We start from the raw sequence: 22,317 nt of genomic DNA, 5'->3' as shown, positions 1-22,317 counted from the left end.
TCAAGGACATCTTCAAAAGCAGATGTCTCTAGAAGGCAGCATCCATCATCAAAAGCCACCATCGCCCAGGACATGCCCTCTTCTCATTGATACCATCGGGGGGAGGTACAGGAGCCTGAAGACACACACACGCACAAACATTTCAGGAACAGCTTCTTCCCCTCCACCATCAGATTTCTGAATGGACAGTGAACCCATGAACTGTATTTTCTCTTTTTGCACTACTTATTAAAATTGTTATATATATTTCTTATTGTAATTTATGGTTTTATTATTATGTATTGCACTGTACTGCTGCCGCAAAACAACAAATTTCGCGACAAATGCCAGTGGCATTAAATTGAGTCCGATTCTGGCAATGAAAACTATTAGGGCCACACTCAGTGTAGGATTTGCTAACAGGATCTTCAGGGTAACTCATGTAAACAGCTGGTGTGCACATCACATAATATCTGAATCCTACAGCAAGATCAAGGGCCTGAGTGGCCTCTTCTGGTCCTTGGATAACAGGTTTGTGGGGTCTGAGGGATTGGCCTGTGTAACATGCTCACGCCCACATGACCTTGTTTCACAAGTTTAGCGATCTGAAGGTCTCGATTCTGTCTTGTTGCAGAGCTGAGATGCTGAATATTCCCTTGTTACTAAAACTTGGAATGTATGAAGTGCCCTGGGAAGGGTAGCGCTTTTGGCGAAGGGGCTTATCTTGTCTGTTCTGGGGCAGTTCATTCACCTTTGTTCCCCACCGACACTCAGCTCTTACCTGTGGCTCCAAGTAGCTGTTTGTATGCCACAGTGGCCACACTCTGGTATTCCACTTCAACAGGCGGGCTAAACCAGGTGAGGGAGGCCAGTGAGACAGGGACATGCCTATCCCAGCATGTGAAATCAGCTCTGGCAGATTGGGTGGATGAGATCCACAGTGACATCCAACGACCAGGTAGGTGGTTCTGCAGCACCTTGTGGACAGTGAAGGGCACGACAAAGCACAGAAGACATCACGGTCATCCACTGCAACCAAAGACCCTAGTTTGTTATGACTACTTGTACCACTGGAGCCGGATTTCTGAGGACGAAAGAAGGGAATTGCTCCAGTCCAACTGCTTTCCCACTTTAAAAACTTTCCCCGCATTGATTTGGTCACAATCGGATACGATAGACAATCAACAAAAGTGCTGAACACGGTGAGAACCCTGCCACAACTCGGTAGGTGTTAGTACACGGGCTTTAAATAAAGTTCGTTCAGACATGAAGCAAACAGAAACAATACACCCAGCATGAATTAATAACCATTTACACTGCATTTTTATAATCACAAACCCAGAACTGTTCTTACTGGGTAAAGAAAGCACTCCAATTCTCTAACAAATGAATTTCAAATATTATTTACAGCATTAAAAGATGCAATTATGGCTTTTAAATTATGATTTATGACAAGCAGTTGAGAGCAGATTTTGAGAAGCCGAAGTATGTTACGGTTTACCCAGGAATGAGGAGACTGTTTGAAAAGGGACTGATGTTTTATAAACTTGAGTTATTTAGACTTTCACCTTTTACAGGCAAAATCAGACTGACTATACAGCTTTTCAAGTATTCAATCCATTTTAAGTCAAAGGAACGTTATGCTAAAGGCAATGTCTACAAACCAGATTCATGGGAAGATCATCACAGTGTGTGAAACTTTGTTCTATTGTACAAGAAAACCAAGCAGGCAGGAAGGTTCTAGCTGCTCTCCTGGCCGATTATTTCCTCTCTCTCGGGAGCGGTTACACATTGACTGACAATACCGTTAAGTTTAAAGTGTCTGGGTGCTGCAGCCAATGGCACTGTGGTTCGTTGGAGTTACAGTTAGCGTCCTCCACATTTACGGGAAAGACACTGCACAATGAACCGTCTGTCCAAGCAGACTTCGCTGCCTTCAGCTTTCCTCGGCCTTCGCATCTGTCTCTTTGCTGGGCTCTCCCTCTGCCCCCTTCTTGTACTTTCGAATGTGTTTGTATTTCTCCACGTAACCTTTCACCAGGTTAGCGACCTTGACTGGGTTAATTTCACCACTCTTGCTGTGACAGATCTGCAGAGTGAAACAAAGATATTTCTTAAACCTCGTGTTAAAACATTAAATCACTGGCCACTTTATTAGGTACAACTGTACACCTGCTAGTTAATATAAATATCAAATCAGCCAATCGTGAGCAGCAACTCAATACATAAAGGCGTGCAGACATGGCCAAGAGATTCATTTGTTGTTCAGACCAAACATCAGAATGGGGAAGAAATGTGATCTAAGTGACTTTGACCACAGAGTAATTGTTGCTGCTAGTCAGGGTGGCTTGAGTATCTCAGAAATTGCTAATCTCCTAGGATTTGCACACACAACGTTCTCTAGTGTTTGTAGAGAATGGTGCAAACAAAAACAAAAAAAATCCAGTTAACAACAGTTCTATAAGCAAAAACAGTTTGTTAATGACAGAGATCAGAGGAGAATGGCCAGACTGGTTCAAGCTGACAGGAAGGCGACAGTAACTAAAATAATTACACATTACAACAGTGGTGTGCAGAAGAGCATCTCTGAATGCACATCACGTGAAATCTTAAAGTAGATGGGTTACAGCAGCAAAAGACATCAATGGGTTCGATTTCTGTAACTAACAATGTGGCTACATAAGAACATAAGAAATAGGAGCAGGAGTAGGCCATCCGACCCATCGAGCCTGCCCACCATTCAATAAGATCATGGCTGATCTGTCCGTAAACTCAGCTCCATCTACCTGCCTTTACCCCATAACTCTTAATTCCCTTACTATGTGAAAACCTATCTAACTGTACCTTAAATATATTTAGTGAAGAAGCTTCAACTGTTTCCCTGGGCAGAGAATTCCACAGATTCACCACTCTCTGGGAAAAACAGATTCATAGAACATAGAATAGTACAGCACAGTACAGGCCCTTCAGCCCACAATGTTGTGCCGACCCTCAAACCCTGCCTCCCATATAACCCCCCACCTTAAATTCCTCCATATACCTGTCTAGTAGTCTCTTAAACTTCACTAGTGTATCTGCCTCCACCACTGACTCAGGCAGTACATTCCACGCACCAACCACTCTCTGAGTAAAAAATCTTCCTCTAATATCCCCCTTGAACTTCCCACCCCTTACCTTAAAGCCATGTCCTCTTGTATTGAGCAGTGGTGCCCTGGGGAAGAGGCGCTGACTATCCACTCTATCTATTCCTCTTATTATCTTGTACACCTCTATCATGTCTCCTCTCATTTTCCTTCTCTCCAGAGAGTAAAGCCCTAGCTCCCTTAATCTCTGATCATAATGCATACTCTCTAAACCAGGCAGCATCCTGGTAAATCTCCTCTGTACCCTTTCCAATGCTTCCACATTCTTCCTATAGTGAGGTGACCAGAACTGGACACAGTATTCCAAGTGTGGCCTAACCAGAGTTTTATAGAGCTGCATCATTACCCCGCGACTCTTAAACTCTATCCCTCGACTTATGAAAGCTAACACCCCATAAGCTTTCTTAACTACCCCTATCCACCTGTGAGGCAACTTTCAGGGATCTGTGGACATGTACCCCCAGATCCCTCTGCTCCTCCACACTTCCAAGTATCCTGCCATTTACTTTGTACTCTGCCTTGGAGTTTGTCCTTCCAAAGTTTCTCCTCATCTCCATCCTAAATCTTCTCCCCTGAATCTTGAGGCAATGCCCCCTAGTTCTAGTCTCACCTACCAATGGAAACAACTTTCCTACTTCTATCTTATCTATCCCTTTCAAAATTTTGTATGTTCGATAAGATACCCTCTCATTCTTCTGAACTCCAGAGAGTATAGTCCCAGGCGACTCAATCTCTCCTCATAGGTTAACCCCTTCATCTCTGGAATCAACCTGGTGAACTTTCTCTGCACTGCCTCCAAAGCCAGTATATCCTTTCTCAAGTGTGGAGACCAGAACTGCACGCAGTACTCCAGGTGCAGCCTCACCAGTACCCTGTATAGTTGCATCATGACCTCCCTGCTCTTGAATTCAGTCCCTCTAGCAATGAAGGCCAACATTCTGTTTGCCTTCTTAATAACTTGTTGTACCTGCAAGCCAACGATTACTCAGTGTAGGTTCCAATTGACACATGATATTCGCTGTGGAGGAGGACTGTGGGGGGTTCAACAGTCCATTAGTCCAGGGCTGACGGAGTGATGCAACTGTTGACCACTGGACATAGTAAATACTCCAGCAACTCTGCCATTTACCGTCCTAAGTCTGGCTGTGAAAGTAAAACGGTTGAGCTAACAACCTCATCCCAGAGCTACAAAAAATGCCAATGGAAGTTCCATCATCCCTGGGAGAGAAGATGGGCTACACCTGGGGACAAAGTGAAAGACTGGCCCAGGACAGAGGGCTCTGGCCAGTTGCCGTTGTTGGCCTATGCCCCAGTAGGTGAAATGGGCTTAAGAGGGAGAGGAAATAGTCTAGTAACATTTACTCTGGATTTGCTCAGCACAACCACTCCTTATCCAATACCACACATTAACGATATGTTAATTGGAACCTGTTTGTGGATCCTTGCTATAAACTGACAGCTCTGACTGTGCTAGCAGCACTGTAGTTGGTGGGGCAGCAGGGTAGCGTAGTGGTTAGTGAAATGCTTTACAGCGCCTGCGATCAGGGTTCAATTCCAGCCACTGTCTGGAAGAAGTTTGCATATTCTCCCCATGACTTTGTAGCTTTCTTCCAGGTGTTCTGGTTTCTTCCCACCTTCCAAAGACATATGGGTTAGGGTTCGGGTTAGTAAGTTTTGAGCATGCTGTGTTGGCACTGGAAGTAGACACTTGCAGATTTCCCCAGCACAATTCTGGGTCTGTGTTGCTCAATGATGCAACAGTGCATTTCACTATATGTTTCAATTTTCATGTGACAAATTGATCGAACGTAACACGTCCAACATTGGAAGGAAGTTGTCCACTCAACATATCTCACAATTAAGACAGATGTCAGAGCAGCAGTGGGAGAGAGTTTCTGCCACACTGGGACTCACGTCCCCCTGACAACTGGGTTATTTGCCCATCGCAGGCAAAGCCCTCTCCATCAAGCACATTTACAAGGAGCACTGCCACAGTAAAACAGCATCCATCATCCAGGAGCCCAAGCATCAAGCTTTTACCTGCTGAACCAGTGTGGATAAATTCACTCACAACACTGACCTACACACTCACTTTCAATGACTCTCTACAGCTCATGTTTTCAATATTAGTTTATTTACACAGTTTGCTTTATCTTTCTGCTTTGGTGTTTCTCAGTCCTCGTCTGGGATGTATGGGAGCCCAAGGAGGGGCAACACCTCTGGCGAAGGAGGTTGAGTCCATTCTGGGCTAGCTCACTCACATTTGGTCCCTACTGGACACTCAGCTCTCACCTGTGGCTTCCACCGAGATGCAGCACTGAGTGTCATAGGAAGTCATTCCTGCCTGTGGCCATCAAACTTTACAACTCTTCCCTTGGAGGGTCAGACACCCTGAGCCAATAGGCTGGTCCTGGACTTAATTCATAATTTACTGGCATAATTTACATATTACTATTTAACTATTATGGTTTTATTACTATTTATTATTTATAGAGCAACTGTAACGAAAACCAGTTTCTCCCGGGATCAATAAAGTATGACTATGACTATGACTAAGTTGTTGTTTCCACGTGACAGTGGCCACAACCCGGTACACTGCTTCGACAGGCAGGCTAAACCAGGTGAGATAAGGACATGCCTGTCCTAACATGGGAAGTCAGATCTGGCAGATTGGGTGGATAAGATTGACAGTGAGATCCAACGGCCAGAAAGACGGTTCTGCCAAGCTCTGTGGAGAGCAAAGGGCATGACAGGGCACAGAAGTCATGGTCATCCACTGCTACCAAGGAAGACTCCAATTGTGACAGCTACTCGTACCATTGGACCTGGACTTCCAAGGTCAAGAGAGGAACTGCCCCAGTCTAACAGCTTTTCCACCTTAAAAACTCTCCCGCACAAGTCCCCAATCATTGTTGGATATGATGGACAACCAACCAGTAATTGTCTATTTATGTACAATTTTTAGCAAAATTCTACTGTACATCTTTCATTGCCCTGTAAATACCTGCAAAAAAAATGGTATGATACACTGGAGGTACTTTGATAATAAATTTACTTTGAACTTTGCTCAGCTACTGTGTTGAAGGAACAATGGAGGGGAAGTACCTCACTGACTCACTGGGAAAGCGTTTGTTTGAAATGATAGCTAAATTCTACAGTAGCATTCTGTACCAGCTGAGACACAGCCTCAAGTTCTAATCTTTTGTTAGCAGCTGGGGAAACTAAAATGCTTACTTAATCAATCTGTGGGGAAAACCCAATGTTAGACGGTGATGAGTTAGTGGTAAAAATCAACCTAGCTTACTTAAAACTTTTGGTGAGAAAGGTTTGTTGCACACCCTACGTGTACTATGAACCCACAGAAACTGGTGTCAGAGGTTTGTTGCATGCCCTCTATGTACTGTGGACCCACAGTAACTGGGGAGGTGAGGGAAGTTTGCTTATGGCCCTGTTCGTACTGTGGACTCACAGCAACTGTGAGGGAAGTTTGCTGATGGCCCTGTAGGTACTACACAATTACAAATTGGTTAGTACGACATTGTGGGCATCACTGAGTCGTGGCTGAAAGGTGGTCATTGTTGGGAGCTTAACATCAAAAATATAGTTTGTATTGAAAGGACAGGCAGGAAGGCATAGGCAGTGGTGTGGCTCTACTGGTAAGAGATGGAATTACATCTTTAGTAAGAGGTGACATAGGGCCAGAGAATGTGGAATCTTTGTGGGTGGAGTTAAGAAATTGCAAAGGTCAAGAAAACATTATGGGAATCATATATAGGCCTCCAAATAGTAGCCAAGATGTGGGGTTGAGAAAAGGCATGTAATAAGGGTAATGTCACAATTGTACTGGGGGACTTCAATATGCAAGGGGATTGGGGATATCAAATTGGTGTCAGATCGCAAGAGAGATGGCTTTTTAGAGCAGCTTGAGCTTGAGCCTACTTGATGAAAGGCTATCATAGATCGGGTGTTGTGTAATAATCCAGATCTTATTAGGGAGCTTAATGTAAAGGAACCCCTTAGGATGCAGTCATTATAATCTGATTGAAATCATACTGCAGTTTGAGAGGCAGAAGCATAACTCACATGTATCCGTATCACAATGGGATATAGGGAATTAAAGAGACATGAGAGAGGAGCTTGTCCAGATGGATTGGAGGAGGATACTGGCAGAATGACGGCAAAGCAGAGATGGCTGAAGTTTCTGGGAATAGTTCACAAGGTGCAGGAAAGATATGTCCCACAGAGGAAGAAGTTCTCAAATGGCAGGGACGCAACCGTGGCTAACAAAGGAAGTTAAGGACTGCATACAAGCCAAGTAAAGGGCATGCAAGGTAGCAAAAGTTAGTGGGATGTTGGATGATTGGGAAGCTTTTAAAATCCAACAAAAGGCAACTAGGAAAGCTATAAGGGAAAAGATGAAATATGAGGGCAGACTAGCCAATAATATAAAGCAGGGTGCCAAGTCTTTTCAGTAATATGAAGGGTAAAAGGGAGGTGAGAGTGGATATTGGACCACTGGAAAATGATGCTGGTGAGGTAGTAATGGGGGACAAAGAAATGGCAAATGAACCTAATGGGTACTTTGCATCTGCCTTCACTGTGGAAGACATTAGCAGTGAGTGGCTGAGGACCGTGACTGTCAGGGAGCAGGAGAGAGTGCCATTGTTATTACAAAGGAAAAAGTGCGAGGCAAATTCAAAGGTGTTAAGGTGGATAAGTCACCTGGGCCAGATGGACTCCATCCCAGAGTCCTGAGAGAGGTTGCAGAAGAGATAACAGATACATTGGTCATGATCTTTCAAGAATCACTTGATTCTGGCATGGTCCTGGAGGTGTGGATGATTGAAAATGTCACTCCACTCTTTAAGAAGGGAAGAAGGCAAAAGAAAGCATTTTTATAGGCTAGTTAACCTATCCTCAGTGGTTGGGAAAGTGTTGGAATCTATTATCAAGGATGAGGTTTCGAGGTACTTGGAAACTAATGATAAAAGATCACTAGTCAAAGTCAGCATGGCTTCTGTGAAGGGAAACCTTGCCTGACAAATCTGTTGGATTTCTTTGAGGAAGTAACAAGCAGAGTGGACAAAGGAGAGGCAGTGGATGTCATTTACTTGGATTTTTCCAGAAGGTGTTTGATAAGGTGCCACACATGAGGCTGCTTAACAAGATAAAATCCTATGGCATTACAGGAAAGATACTGGCATGGATAGCAGAATGGCTGACAGGCAGGAGGCAGCAAGGGGGAAACAAAAGGGGACCTTTCTGGTTGGCTGCCTGTGACTAGTGGTGTTCCTCAGGGGTCAGCATTGGGACTGCTATTTTTCATATTGTTTGTCAATGATTTAGATAATGGAATTGATGGCTTTGTGGGAAAGTTAGTGGATGATACAAAGATAGGTGGGGGGTAGGGAGTGCTGAGATAGGTGGGGAGGGGTAAGGAGTGCTGAGATAGGTGGAGGGGTAGGGAATGCTGAGATAGGTGGAGGGGTAGGTAGTGCTGAGATAGGTGGAGGGGTAGGGAGTGCTGAGATAGGTGGAGGAGTAGGGAGTGCTGAGGAAGCAATGCGATTGCAGCAGGACTCAGGCTTTATAAGACACTAGTCAGGCCCCACTTAGAGCACTGTCAACAGTTTTGGGCCTCATATCTCACAAAGGACATGTTGTCATTGGAGAGAGCCCAGAGGAGGTTCACGAGGATGATTCTGGAAATGAAGGGGCTAACGTATGAGGAGCATTTGGCAGCTTTGGGCCTGTACACGCTGGGGGTGTCCAGAACTAGAGAGCACAGCCACAAAATTGAGGGGCAACCCTTTAGAACAGAGCTAAGGATGATTCTTTTTTCGCCAGAGTAGTAAAGTTGTGGACTGCCATGTTACACTGCGGTGGAAGTCCGTGTGTATGTTTAAGGGGGAAATTGATCGTTTCCTGATCAGTGGGCATCAAAGGATGTGATGAGAAGGCAGGTGTATGGGGTTGAGTGGGATCTGGAATGGCGGAGCAGATTCGATGGGCTGAATGGCCTAATTCTGTTCCTATGTCTTACAGCCTTATGGACCCACAGTAACTGTGAGAGAAGTCTGTTGAAGACCCTGTATGTACTGTGGTCCCATAGTAACTGGTTGTCTCTTAACTGTCTTGTCCTATTGACCTGCACCCAGACCACAACCCTCCACACCACTCCCATGTACTTAGATAAACTTCTCTTAATGTTACAATTGAATCTGCATTCGCTAATTCTGCTGGAAGCTCATTCCACTCTCTGAGCAAAGATATTCTCTTTTAGGTTCCCCATAAATATTTCACCTTTCACCCAACCTGAGGGAAAAACGTCTGTAAGCATTTACCCGATCTATATCCCCCATCATTTTGTATCCCACTATCAAACCTCCCCTCATTCTCCTATATTTCAAGGAATAAAGCCCTATCCTATTCAGTCTTTCCCTATTACTCAGGTTCTCAATCCCAGCAACATTACCCGTATATTTTTCCCACTCTTAAGCTTTTTGCTATCTTTCCTGTTGGTTGGTGACCAAAACTGCACACAATACTCTAAATTAGGCCTCACCAATGTTTTATACAACTTCAACATAACATTTCAACTCCTGTACTCAATGCCTTGACTTACAAAATCCAATGTGCCAAAAATTCTCTTTACAATTCTATCTACCTGTGACACCAACTTTAAGTTCAAGTTCAATTGTCATTCAACCATACATGAATACCCATGAATACAGCCCAAGAAAGGTGTTATTCTGGGGCCAAGGTGCAGAACACATTACCAACAGTCATTCACAGTAGAAGGCACATACAAGATAGCAGTAAAATACAGTCACACAAAAAAAACAGTTCAATCACTGAGTCCATGAATATTGCAGCAGTCTGCTGTTGAACACGATACATCCTGTCTTCTGCTGTGCGAACATAGGAGGGTAACACTGACTTCACCATGGACACCACGCCACACCGCCTCCGGTACGCCAGTGGAGCACAGTGACTCTGATGTCTCTCTCACTGGAAATAGTGAACCCACAGTCTGAGGCCTAGTTCTTGCTACACCAAGGCTGTTCAGCTCTCCCGTCGTTCGCCAATGAAACAGTGAATCAAATTTGCAGAATTCCACATTACCAATGTCCACACCACTTTTGTGCACCAACTGCTCTCTGACACAGGCAGCAGTACAATCCGCACCAAGTCCAGCTCCTTCAGTTTCACCACCAACAAGCAACTGGCTGATGGGGTAGACTTGCAGTCCTTAATGTCCAGCAGAGTCTTGCAATCATAATAGATGTGTTTAAAAAAAGACAATAAAACTTTGGTTGGCCCCATAGAAGTCGCTGCATTCAAGTGCACTGCTGTCTTACTGAGAACAAGTTTTCAAGGAATTCCTAGATCTCTCTGTTCTACCACACTCCTCAGTGTCCTACCGCTCAACATGTAAGCCCTACCCTGATTTGTCCTCCCAAAGTGCCACATCTCACACTGGTCTGCATTAAGTTTCATCTGCCATTTTTCAGCTCATTTTTCCAGCTGGTCCAGATCCCCCCATTGCAAGCATTGATAGTCCTCCTCACTCTTCCCACTACTCCCCCAATTTTGGTGTCACCTGCAAATACGCTCATCTAATTTATTACATTATCATCCAGATCGTTGATAGAGATGATAAACAACAGACCCAACACCGATTCCTGCAGCACACCACTAGCCATATGGCTCAAATTAGAGGGGCAACCATTTACAAACACTCTATGACTTATCCCACAAAGACAATGTTGAATTCAATTTACTACCTCATCCTGAATGCCAAATGACTCAGCTTTCTGGACCACCTTCCCCTGTCAAAGTCCTTGCTACTGTCTGCATAGACAACGCCCACAGCCTTTCCTTCATCAACCTTTCTCATAACCACTGAGACAGGACCGCTGTGGTTTTCCCCTGGTAGGTTGTCCCTCCAACTATATCCAAAGGATAGACTTATTATTGAGGGTAACAACCATTGGAGCTCCCTGCACCGTCTGCCTAGTCCTTACTCTCTCCTCATGGTCACTCAGCTAGCTGCCTCTTGCAAACTAGGTGTGAATGCACACCAGTAATTCCTGTCAATCAACCTCTCAGGCTCTCGAAAGATCCGTAGGTCATCCAGCTCCAGCTCCAGTTCCCTAATACCATCTCTAAGGAGCTGCAGCCTGATGCTCTTCTTCATCATCACAGGCACTGGAGGACACCCAGACTTCCCACATTGAACAAGAGGAGAACACCTCTGCCATTTCCACTTCTCCAACTGTGCAATCAGAAAGAATGAAAAAATAACTTCACAGAAGACCTTAGTCCCTGCCTCTTTAGCCAAAGCCTCAGCTCCCCACTCTACCTCTATAACCCTCCAACAATCAAACTCAAGTGAAGAATGTCAGCTGGCACAGTAGAACAGATAGGAAGAGGTGGGCTGGCCAGGACCAGGACAGAGGTATCCCTTTCCAATGGACAGCAGTAGCCTGGTGGTCATTCAGGTACACACTCTGCCTCTCTGTGACTTTCACACTTTGACTGGAGAAGGATCATTTTCTATTTTCAAATTCTCAACACAGCCACGTTCCCTCACTTTTAAATTCAATGATCAGCTAAACAGTCAACAGACCCTAACAAACACTGTTTCAATGATGGTTTGGAGATCCCCCTACTATGAATGCCTACAATGGTCAGATATCAGGACCAGCTGCCGCCACACATCCAACGCTTGATGCACTCAGGTCTTACCTTCTGTACCGCTTTACGCAGGATCTCTTTGTACTCCTCTTTGGTGATCTCCTTATTCTGGTAATACGGCTTTAGTGCTAACTTTGCCTCTTCAACAGCTCTCTCCTGCACGTGCAATTTCTTTATATACTGAAACGAAAGTTTAATATTAGCACCTTTTGTAGACAATCATAAACCTTCCTACCCCAGGAGAGTGACTGGAGATAATTGATACTGTTAAGGAGTGGACAGCCTCCCCCCCTTTCTGCACTCATTATTCATATCACAGGCTCCTTGGAACAGGCTGTATACTCTCCCCGTGAACTGAGAAAGACAACACACAAGAAGGAAAGCCCTTGACTAGAAGCAAAGTTTCAAAGAACAGAACACAGATCAAACTTAAACATGGATTCACCCCAGTGAAAACCACTGACAAGACAGAATAAAGCTTATTCCACCATGAGCGGCACATGTCATGCTGTTCCATCATCATCATCAGCCAGACATATCTCAGAAATGGATACATAGTCAAAGACCCCCGACATTCCCTCTTCTCCCTTCTCTAGACAGAAGGTTCTTAGGAAACTGAAAAGTCTGAAGGTAGATAAGACATCTGGACCAGGACCAGATGGTGTACACCCCAGAGTTCTGAAAGAGGTGGCTGAAGAGATCGTGGAGGCATTGGTAATGATCTTTCAAGAATCACTAGATTCTGGAATGGTTCCAGAAGACTGGAAAATTGCAAATGTCACTCCACTCTTCAAGAAGGCAGAGAGGCAGAAGAAAGGAAATTATAGGCCAGTTAGTCTGACCTTAGTGGATGGGAAGATGTTGGAGCTGATTATTAAGAATGAGGTCTCAGGGTACTTGGAGGCACATGCCTGGCAAATCTGTTGGAATTCTATGAAGAAGTAACAAGCAGGACAGACAAAGGAGAACTGGTTGATGTTGCGTACTTGGATTTTCGGAAGGCCTTTGACAAGGTGCCACACATGGGGCTGCTTAACAAGCTATGAGCCCATGGTATCACAAGAAAGATTCTAGCGTGGAGAAGGCACTGGCTGATTGGCAGGAGACTAAGTGTGGGAATGAAGAGAACCTTTTCTGTCTGGCTGCTGGTGACTAGCGATGTTCCACAGGGGTCTGTGATGGGACGGATTCTTTTTACGTTGTATGTCAGCGATTTGGATGATTGATGGCCTTGTTGCAAAGTTTTCAGGCGATAGGAAGATCGGTGGAGGGGCAGGTAGTTTTAAGGAAGTAAAGAGGCTACAGAAGGACTTAGATTAGAATGGCCAAAGAAATGACAGATGGAATAGTGTCAGAAAATGTATGGTCATGCACTTTGGTAGAAGGAATGCAAGTGTTGACTATTTTCTAAATGGAGAGAAAATACAAAAAAAAGTTGAAGTGCAAAAGGATTCCCTGAAGGTTAATTTGCAGTTGAGTCTGTGGTGAGGAGGCAAATGTGATGTTAGCATTCATTTCAAGAGGACTAGAATATAAAAGCAAGGATGCATTGTTGAAACTTTGGAAAGCTCTGGTGAGGCCTCACTTGGAGTATTGTGAGCAGGTTTGGACCCCTTATCTTGGAAAGGATGTGCTGGAACTGGAAAGGGTTCAAAGGAGGTTCACGAAAATGATTCCAGGATTGAATGGCTTCTCATATGAAGAGTGTTCGATGACTCTAGGGCCTCATTGAAACCTATTGAATTGTGAAAGGCCTCGATAGAGTGAATGTGGAGAGGATGTTTCCTATGGTGGGAGAGTCTATCAGCCTCAGAATAGAGGGACATCCCTTTAGAACAGAAGTGAGAATGAATCTCTTTAGCCAGAGAGTGGTGAATCTGTTGAATTCTTTGCCAAAAGCAGCTGTGGAGTCAAGTCCTGATGTATATTTAAGGCAGAGGTTCATACATTCTTGATTGGTCAGGGCATGAAAGGATACAGGTAGAAGGCTGGAGATTGGCGCTGAGAGGAAAACTGGATCAGCCATGATGAAATTGCAGAACAGACACAATGTGCCAAATGGCCTAAACCTGCTCCTATATCTTACAATCTCTCCCATCGGCTAGAAAGTACAAAAGCCTGAAAGCATGTACCACCAGGCTCAAGGACAGCTTCTATCCCATTGTAACTGTGACACTTTATTCTGTATTGTTATTGTTTCTCCTTGTTCTCGCTCAATGCATTGTGCAATGGTTTCATCTGTATAAACAGGATGCAAGACCAACTTTTCACTGCATCTCCATACATGTGACATTTATAAACTCATAAACTAACAACTAATAAAGAATATCATTCTACAATTAAACAAGAAACTAATACTCAATATCGTGCATAAAATCTTCCCCCTTCTTTTCCAGTCCTGATGAAGGGACTTGTCCCATCCAAAGATGCTGCCTGGCCTGCTGAGCTCGTCCACACTGTGTAAACTAATACACAACAGAGACAGCTTGAAGAACTACAACAGAAGCTATTTCCCGTGGATTACGGGTTGATATTGGAAAGTGGGCCGAGGAGCGCCAAGTGGATTTCAATGCAGTGTGAGGTGATGCATTTTAGTGTAGTACTTGGTAGGGCACTAGGCAGTGTGATAAAACAGAGGAACTTAGGAGTACAGGTGTATAACTCATTGAAAGCAGTGTCACAGATAGACAGAGTGGTGAAGGCATTTAGCACGCTGGCATTCATCAATCAAGGTACTGAGGATAGGAGCTTATACATTATTTTCTGGTATAAGTCATTGGTGAGTCTGACCAACTGTTTACAGTTCTGGTCTTCCTGGTATAAGAATGATGTTGTTAAACTAGAAGAAGTGCAGAAAAGATTCACAAAGATGTTGCCAGGACACAAGGGATCCCCTTAATGGACTCTATTTCTTGCTGCCTCAGTCAAACAGCCAACAAAATCAACGACCTCACCCAGTCTTTCTTCTCCCCCCCCCCCCCCACTTCAGCAGAAGATACAAAAGCCTGAAAGCATGATCCACCAGGCTCAGGGACAGCTTCTACCTTCCACCCCAGAGACTCTTGTACGATAGGATGGACTCTTGGCCATGATCCACTTCACTATGATCTTGCATTTTATCATTTACCTGTACTGCACTTTTTTCAGGAGCTTGTGCACTTTATTCTGTGTTGTTATTGTGTTACCTTGTTCTGGCTCAATGCACTGTGTAATGATTCGCTCCGTAGAAACCAGCTTCTCATTGTATATCCGTGCATGTGACATTAATAAACCAATAAACCTATAAATAATGAAGCAAATTGGGGCTGGCACGATAGTGTAGCAATTAGCGAAGCACTGATGCAGCACCTGTAAATGGCATACTATACAATTATCACTGCTATCTCTAAGGAGTTTGTACATTGTCCCTGTGACCATGTGGGTGGAATTGAACCCTGGTCAGTGGCCTGTACTATGCTACTGTGCCTGCTGTAAATGAGTGGGCAGAGGATTCTGGGAGTTGGGGTGACGAGAGGTAACAGGTCAGACGGAAATATCATCAGGCTCTGACAGCTGAATATAGTATCACCACCACTCATTTTTTCACTCTCTCTCTTACATGTTCCCTTCTTCTCCCTCTTCCCACTCTTCCCAAACATCCCCTCTCTCTTTCTGTCCCCCATCTCTTACACTGGAGAGAAACCAGAGGAAGTTCATGAGAATGATTCTGTGAAAGAAAGGGTTAATGATGTATGTATGAGGAGTGTTTGACGGCTCTGGGCATCAATCGCTGGAGATGAGAAGAATGAAGGGGAAATCCCATTGAAAACTATCAATTATTAAAAGGCCTAGACAGAGTGGATATGCAGAGGATGTTTCCTGTAGTGAGGGAGTCTAGGACCAGAGGGCACAGCCTCTGAGTAGAGGGATGTCCATTTAGAACAGAGATGAGGAGGAATTTCTTTAGTCAAAGGGTAGTGAATCTGTGGAATTCATTGCCACAAACAGCTGTGGAGGTCGTCATTGGATATATTTAAAGTGGAGGTTGATAGGTTCTTGATTAGTCAGGATGGCAAAGGTTATGAAGTGAAGGCAGGAGAATGAGGTTGAGAGGTTTAATAAATCAGCAGTGATGGAATGGCAGAGCAGATTCAAAGGGCTGAGTGACCTAATTTTCTTTTGGTCTTACATTCTCGTTCTGAGTCTTGTCCTCACTGGTTTTGTTATCGGCATCCAGGTTCCCTTCCACTTGCGACACGTGTGTTTCTGGAGCTGGTGTTGAAGCAGGAACCGTCCCAGCCTGGTAGGTGGGCTGTGGGAGCAACGGAGGCACAGGAGTGGAGCCAATCAGTGGGATGTTCCCCTGCATGATGTACGGTGGGGCTGGCTGGCTGACCGGTGCGTAGGGTGGAGGGTGCAGTGGTGGGAATGGCGGCATGAACGGAGGTGGCATGTTGAGTTGGTTGAAAGCCTGCAGGAACGAAAGAAAAAAAAAACCTTTAGTTATCAATTCATAGAGCACTACAGCCCATTTTCCCCAAAGGGTCCAGGGCCCACTGTGAGCTTTGATAGTCTTCCTTGTTGTCCAGTACACCCCCAATCTTGGAGTCATCACCAAATCTGCCGAACAGGCAGCGATGGACCCAGCACCGATCCCTGTAGCATTCCATTATTCACAGACCTCCAGTCAGAGAGGTAACCATCTACTACCACTATCTGGCTTCTTCTTTGAAGTCAATGCCTAATCTAATTTACAACCTCATCTTGAATGCTGAGCGACTAACCCTTCTTAACGAAGCTCCCATGTGGGACCTTGTCAAAGTCCATGTAAATAACATCCATTTTAGACAGTGAAGAGTGACATGGTGGGCAGGCACTGTGTACTGAGACAGGAAGTTACAGGTATCTCAATGTATCCCGGTACGTGTGACATTAATAAACCAATTCCAATCAAACTACATGCCCCAAAAGCAAAAAAAAAGTGCAGATACAGCATATCCGAAATAAACTCAGCAAGGTAGGCAATGCGTTTGGAGAGACAGTGTTATCATTTCAGACATCCATGTCCAGCTTCAATCAATGCCTGTAATATCAGAGCACCAAGAGCAGACACTACCCACCATAGCTCTATGAACAAAAACCTCAAGTACTGGTTCCCAAGGAGGAGGGTAGGGCATGGGGCTAGCAACCCCATCCCATAAAATCCCAGAGCTACAGAAACACCAACAAGAGCTCCAAAGCCTCATTCGTGGTAGGAGAATTTTAAGATGGGCTATCTGGGAACAATTTGAAAGACTGGCCCCAAGACAGAGGACTCTGTCGAGCTGCTGTTGGTGGTCTATGTCCCAGTAGGGGTGATGACCTTAAGAAGAAGACTGGTTCCTAAAGTTCACAGAAGGACCCTCTCTTCACCGGACATTGGACATACTGGCCTTCATCGTGTCCGACACTTAACCAGGCCTGGACCCATTTGCTACGCCGCTATGAAGAAGTAGGTGGCTCCATAGGGACACAATGACCAGACCACTGGCAGCAACCGCCACCCGCCACTACTCTGTGTCTCATGCAGGACACCTTGGCGGCCTTCTCAACTGCCCCAACGCTGCCAATTATTTGGGCTGGGGAGCAGGTGACCAGCGTAGTTGAGATGCTGCACGTTATTAGAACAAGGAGCAAGCTGCATTCAATATTGGTCATTGGTCCCTACACTGAAATGGGTCAAATTTAACACTCGGGAATAAAATGCACTCAGTAGCTACTTTATTAGGTACATCTGCTCATTAATGTAAATGTCTAATCAGCCAGTCATGTGGCAGCTATGTGCAGACATGGTCAAGAGGTTCAGCTGTTGTTCAGACTAAACATTAGAATGCGGAATGACTTTGACCATAGAATGATTGTTGGTGCCAGACATGGTGGTTTGAGTATCTCAGAAACTGCTGATCTCCTGGGATTTTCATGCACAACAGTCTTGAGAGTTTTCAGGTAATGGCATGAGAAACAAAAACCATCCGGTGAGTGGTAGCTCTGTCTTGTTAATGAGAGAGGTCAGAGGAGAATGGCAGACTGGTTCAAGCTGACAGGAAGGTGACAGTAACTCAAATACCCACATTTCAACAGTGGTGTGCAGAAGAGCATCTCTGAACCCACAACATGTGTCACCTTTAAGTGAATGGGCTACAGCAGGAGAAGACCATATCGAATTCCATTTTTGTACCTAATAAAGTGGCCACTGAGTGTACTATCAAGGGAAAGCCCTTGCAAGGCCTTGCCCTTCCAAGGAACTGTCCACTGTTAAAGTTAAAGTCTGTCCCCCGAGCCTTGTGGCCCAACAGGCCGGTGCTTATGCTGGTTTCTGTGGCGTGAAGCGACTGAGAGTACAGTCTATCGTGAGGTTAACCCCCAGCATTTGCCGGTACCCATTTTCAGCTGGGTGGACTGGAGCAGAGTGGGGTTAAGTGCCTTGCTCAAAGACACAACACACTGCCTTGGCCGAGACTCGAACCCACGACCCTCAGATCGTGAGCCCAACACCCTCACCACTTGGCCACACATCACACAACTGTCCGCTGTACTGGACTTTAATGAAGACCCAACACGGAGAGATAGATCCCTGTGCACGCTCAAATACACATCCACATGGGGTCACCCCAAATTCACGGAACGGAATTCTCCCTGACTACAGGCTCAGAACTGGATACAAGGTTCACCATAAGCAACCAAGTCAATTCCTGCAATCTCATGCCCTCTGGTGGTCAGCTGATGAATTACAAGCACTGACACTGCCCCTTCAAGTTGGGAACAATGCGATGAGTTGGCAGGTAGGGGTTATGGGAGAAAACTGGAAAACACAATTGGAGGAAATTATTAGGATGTGCAGGGAAACTACACAAAGCCAGAAAGTATTAAGATTTGCAGAGGAAGTACATGAGGCCAGGTACATAGCAGAAACCTTCTAAATGTATCTCAACTCAGTACCATTTTTACAATGCAAAACCTGCAGAGTTGAGGCCAATTCTGATCCTACGTCTCATGTCATGGTCTCAGAAACTGACAGAGTTCAGCATATCACAGAAAGCAGCCTCCCCTCCATGGACACAGCTCAGCGTAATCAAAGACCTCACCCATTAGACAGAAGATACAAAAGCCTGAAAGCATATGCCACCAAGCTCAAAGGACAGCTTCTACCCCACTGTTACAGGAGTACAGAAGGGTCCTGTTGTATTATAAAATGGACTCTTATTGCCTTGTCTGCCTGCACTACACTTTCTCTGTTACCTTACTCTGCATCTATAACCAGGCCCGTGATTAGGTTAGGGTTAAATTGGGGTTGTCAGGGGTTGCTGGCTGGTGCGCTCCAAAGGGCTGGAAGAGCTTTATCCTTAATTAAAATTTTTTAAAATTATTCTGCATTCTGTTATTGTTTTAACTTGCACTATCTCAATGCTCTGATGTAATGAAATGATCTGTATGAGTGTCATGCAGAACAAGTTTGTCACAGTAACTCAGTATGTGTGACAATAACCAATCCAATTCGAACTGCAGGCCTCAAAACCAAAAACAGATGCTAGACATCCAAAATAAACTCAGCTACTGCGGGACAGCAATGCAGGCAGGGTGTGCAGGCGGGCAGGGGGGAGGGAGGACGGGGGAGGGAGGAGGGGGAGAGGAGGGGGGAGAGCGGGTGAGGGGAGAGCAAGGGGCGGGGGGGTACAGAGAGAGGTGGGGACAGGGGGTGACAGGGAGGTACAGAGGGGGAGGAGACAGAGGGTGAGGGAAAAGGAAAGAAGGGGTGGGGTATAGAAACATAGAAAATAGGTGCAGGAGTAGGCCATCCGGCCCTTCGAGCCTGCACCACCATTTATTATGATCATGGATCCAACTCAGAACCCCGCCCCAGCCTTCCCTCCATACCCCCTGATCCCCGTAGCCACAAGGGCCATATCTAACTCCCTCTTAAATATAGCCAATGTACTGGCCTCAACTGCTTCCTGTGGCAGAGAATTCCACAGATTCACCACTCTCTGAGTGAAGAAGTTTTTCCTAATCTCGGTCCTAAAAGGCTTCCCCTTCATCCTCAAACTGTGACCCCTCGTTCTGGACTTCCCCAACATCGGGAACAATCTTCCTGCATCTAGCCTGTCCAATCCCTTTAGGATTTTATACGTTTCAATCAGATCCCCCCTCAATCTTCTAAATTCCAACGAGTACAAGCCCAGTTCATCCAGTCTTTCTTCATATGAAAGTCCTGCCATCCCAGGAATCAATCTGGTGAACCTTCTTTGTACTCCCTCTATGGCAAGGATGTCTTTCCTCAGATTAGGGGACCAAAACTGCACACAATACTCCAGGTGTGGTCTCACCAAGGCCTTGTACAACTGCAGTAGTACCTCCCTGCTCCTGTACTCAAATCCTCTTGCTATAAATGCCAGCATACCATTCGCCTTTTTCACCGCCTGCTGTACCTGCATGCCCACTTTCAATGACTGGTGTATAATGACACCCAGGTCTCGTTGCACCTCCCCTTTTCCTAATCGGCCACCATTCAGATAATAATCTGTTTTCCTATTTTTGCCACCAAAGTGGATAACTTCACATTTATCCACATTAAATTGCATCTGCCATGAATTTGCCCACTCACCCAACCTATCCAAGTCACTCTGCATCCTCTTAGCATCCTCCTCACAGCTAACACTGCCACCCAGCTTCGTGTCATCCGCAAACTTGGAGATGCTGCATTTAATTCCCTCATCCAAGTCATTAATATATATTGTAAACAACTGGGGTCCCAGCACTGAGCCTTGCGGTACCCCACTAGTCACCGCCTGCCATTCTGAAAAGGTCCCGTTTATTCCCACTCTTTGCTTCCTGTCTGCTAACCAATTCTCCATCCACATCAATACCTTACCCCCAATACCATGTGCTTTAAGTTTGCACACTAATCTCCTGTGTGGGACCTTGTCAAAAGCCTTTTGAAAATCCAAATATACCACATCCACTGGTTCTCCCCTATCCACTCTACTAGTTACATCCTCAAAAAATTCAATGAGATTCGTCAGACATGATTTTCCCTTCACAAATCCATGCTGACTTTGTCCGATGACTTCACCGCTTTCCAAATGTGCTGTTATCACATCTTTGATAACTGACTCCAGCAGTTTCCCCACCACCGACGTTAGGCTAACCGGTCTATAATTCCCCGGTTTCTCTCTCCCTCCTTTTTTAAAAAGTGGGGTTACATTAGCCACCCTCCAATCCTCAGGAACTAGTCCAGAATCTAACGAGTTTTGAAAAATTATCACTAATGCATCCATTATTTCTTGGGCTACTTCCTTAAGCACTCTAGGATGCAGACCATCTGGCCCTGGGGATTTATCTGCCTTCAATCCCTTCAATTTACTTAACACCACTTCCCTACTAACAAGTATTTCGCTCAGTTCCTCCACCTCACTGGACCCTCTGTCCCCTACTATTTCTGGAAGATTATTTATGTCCTCCTTAGTGAAGACAGAACCAAAGTAATTATTCAATTGGTCTGCCATGTCCTTGCTCCCCATAATCAATTCACCTGTTTCTGTCTGTAGGGGACCTACATTTGTCTTTACCAGTCTTTTCCTTTTTACATACCTATAAAAGCTTTTACAGTCAGTTTTTATGTTCCCTGCCAGTTTTCTCTCATAATCTTTTTTCCCCTTCCTAATTAAGCCCTTTGTTCTCCTCTGCTGAACTCTGAATTTCTCCCAGTCCTCAGGTGAGCCACTTTCTCTGGCTAATTTGTATGCTGCTTCTTTGGAATTGATACTATCCCTAATTTCTCTTGTCAGCCACGGGTGCACTACCTTCCTTGATTTATTCTTTTGCCAAACTGGGATGAACAATTGTTGTAGTTCATCCATGCAACCTTTAAATGCTTGCCATTGCATATCCACCGTCAATCCTTTAAGTGTCATTTGCCAGTCTATCTTAGCTAATTCACGTCTCATACCTTCAAAGTTACCCCTCTTTAAGTTCAGAACCTTTGTTTCTGAATTAACTATGAAACTCTCCATCTTAATGAAGAATTCCACCATATTATGGTCACTCTTACCCAAAGGGCCTCTCACGACAAGATTGCTAATTAACCCTTCCTCATTGCTCAAAACCCAGTCTAGAATAGCCTGCTCTCTAGTTGGTTCCTCGACATGTTGGTTCAAAAAACCATCCCGCATACATTCCAAGAAATCCTCCTCCTCAGCACCTTTACCAATTTGGTTCACCCATGGGGGGAGGGGGACGGGAACAGAGAGGGGATGGGGAGATGGGGAGGGTGCAGTGGGATGGGGGAAGAAAGAGAGATATATAATTATAATTTCAGGGTGATAACCCATTTACATTACATTACATTAAGGCATCCATTAGTCTTGCGAGACCATGGACCTGCGCCTGGAAAGTCTTCACTCTCCAGGGCACAGGCCTGGGCAAGGTTGTATGGAAGACCAGCAGTTGACCATGCTGCAAGTCTCCTCTCTCAACGACA

The 22,317-nt window shown here is 45.1% G+C and overlaps 1 protein-coding gene across 3 annotated transcripts in view; it reads right to left on the bottom strand.

The window, feature by feature from the left end:
• Window positions 1–1,279: 1,279 nt before the first annotated feature.
• Window positions 1,280–22,317, bottom strand: part of phrf1 (PHD and ring finger domains 1) — a 195,397-nt gene continuing 174,359 nt past the window's right edge. For all 3 annotated transcript variants that reach the window (XM_072272921.1, XM_072272922.1, XM_072272923.1), the window contains 3 exons: window positions 15,991–16,272; window positions 11,874–12,002; window positions 1,280–2,068 (listed from right to left, as the gene is read on the bottom strand). In XM_072272921.1, coding sequence (XP_072129022.1) covers window positions 1,916–2,068; window positions 11,874–12,002; window positions 15,991–16,272 — 564 coding nt within the window. In that variant the 3' untranslated portion in view covers window positions 1,280–1,915. The remainder of the gene's footprint in view (window positions 2,069–11,873; window positions 12,003–15,990; window positions 16,273–22,317) is intronic.

This window comes from Mobula birostris, chromosome 11 (assembly GCF_030028105.1).
Source record: "Mobula birostris isolate sMobBir1 chromosome 11, sMobBir1.hap1, whole genome shotgun sequence".
NCBI classification, from domain to species: Eukaryota; Metazoa; Chordata; class Chondrichthyes; order Myliobatiformes; family Myliobatidae; genus Mobula; species Mobula birostris.
This window is presented reverse-complemented; position numbering and strand designations above follow the sequence as displayed.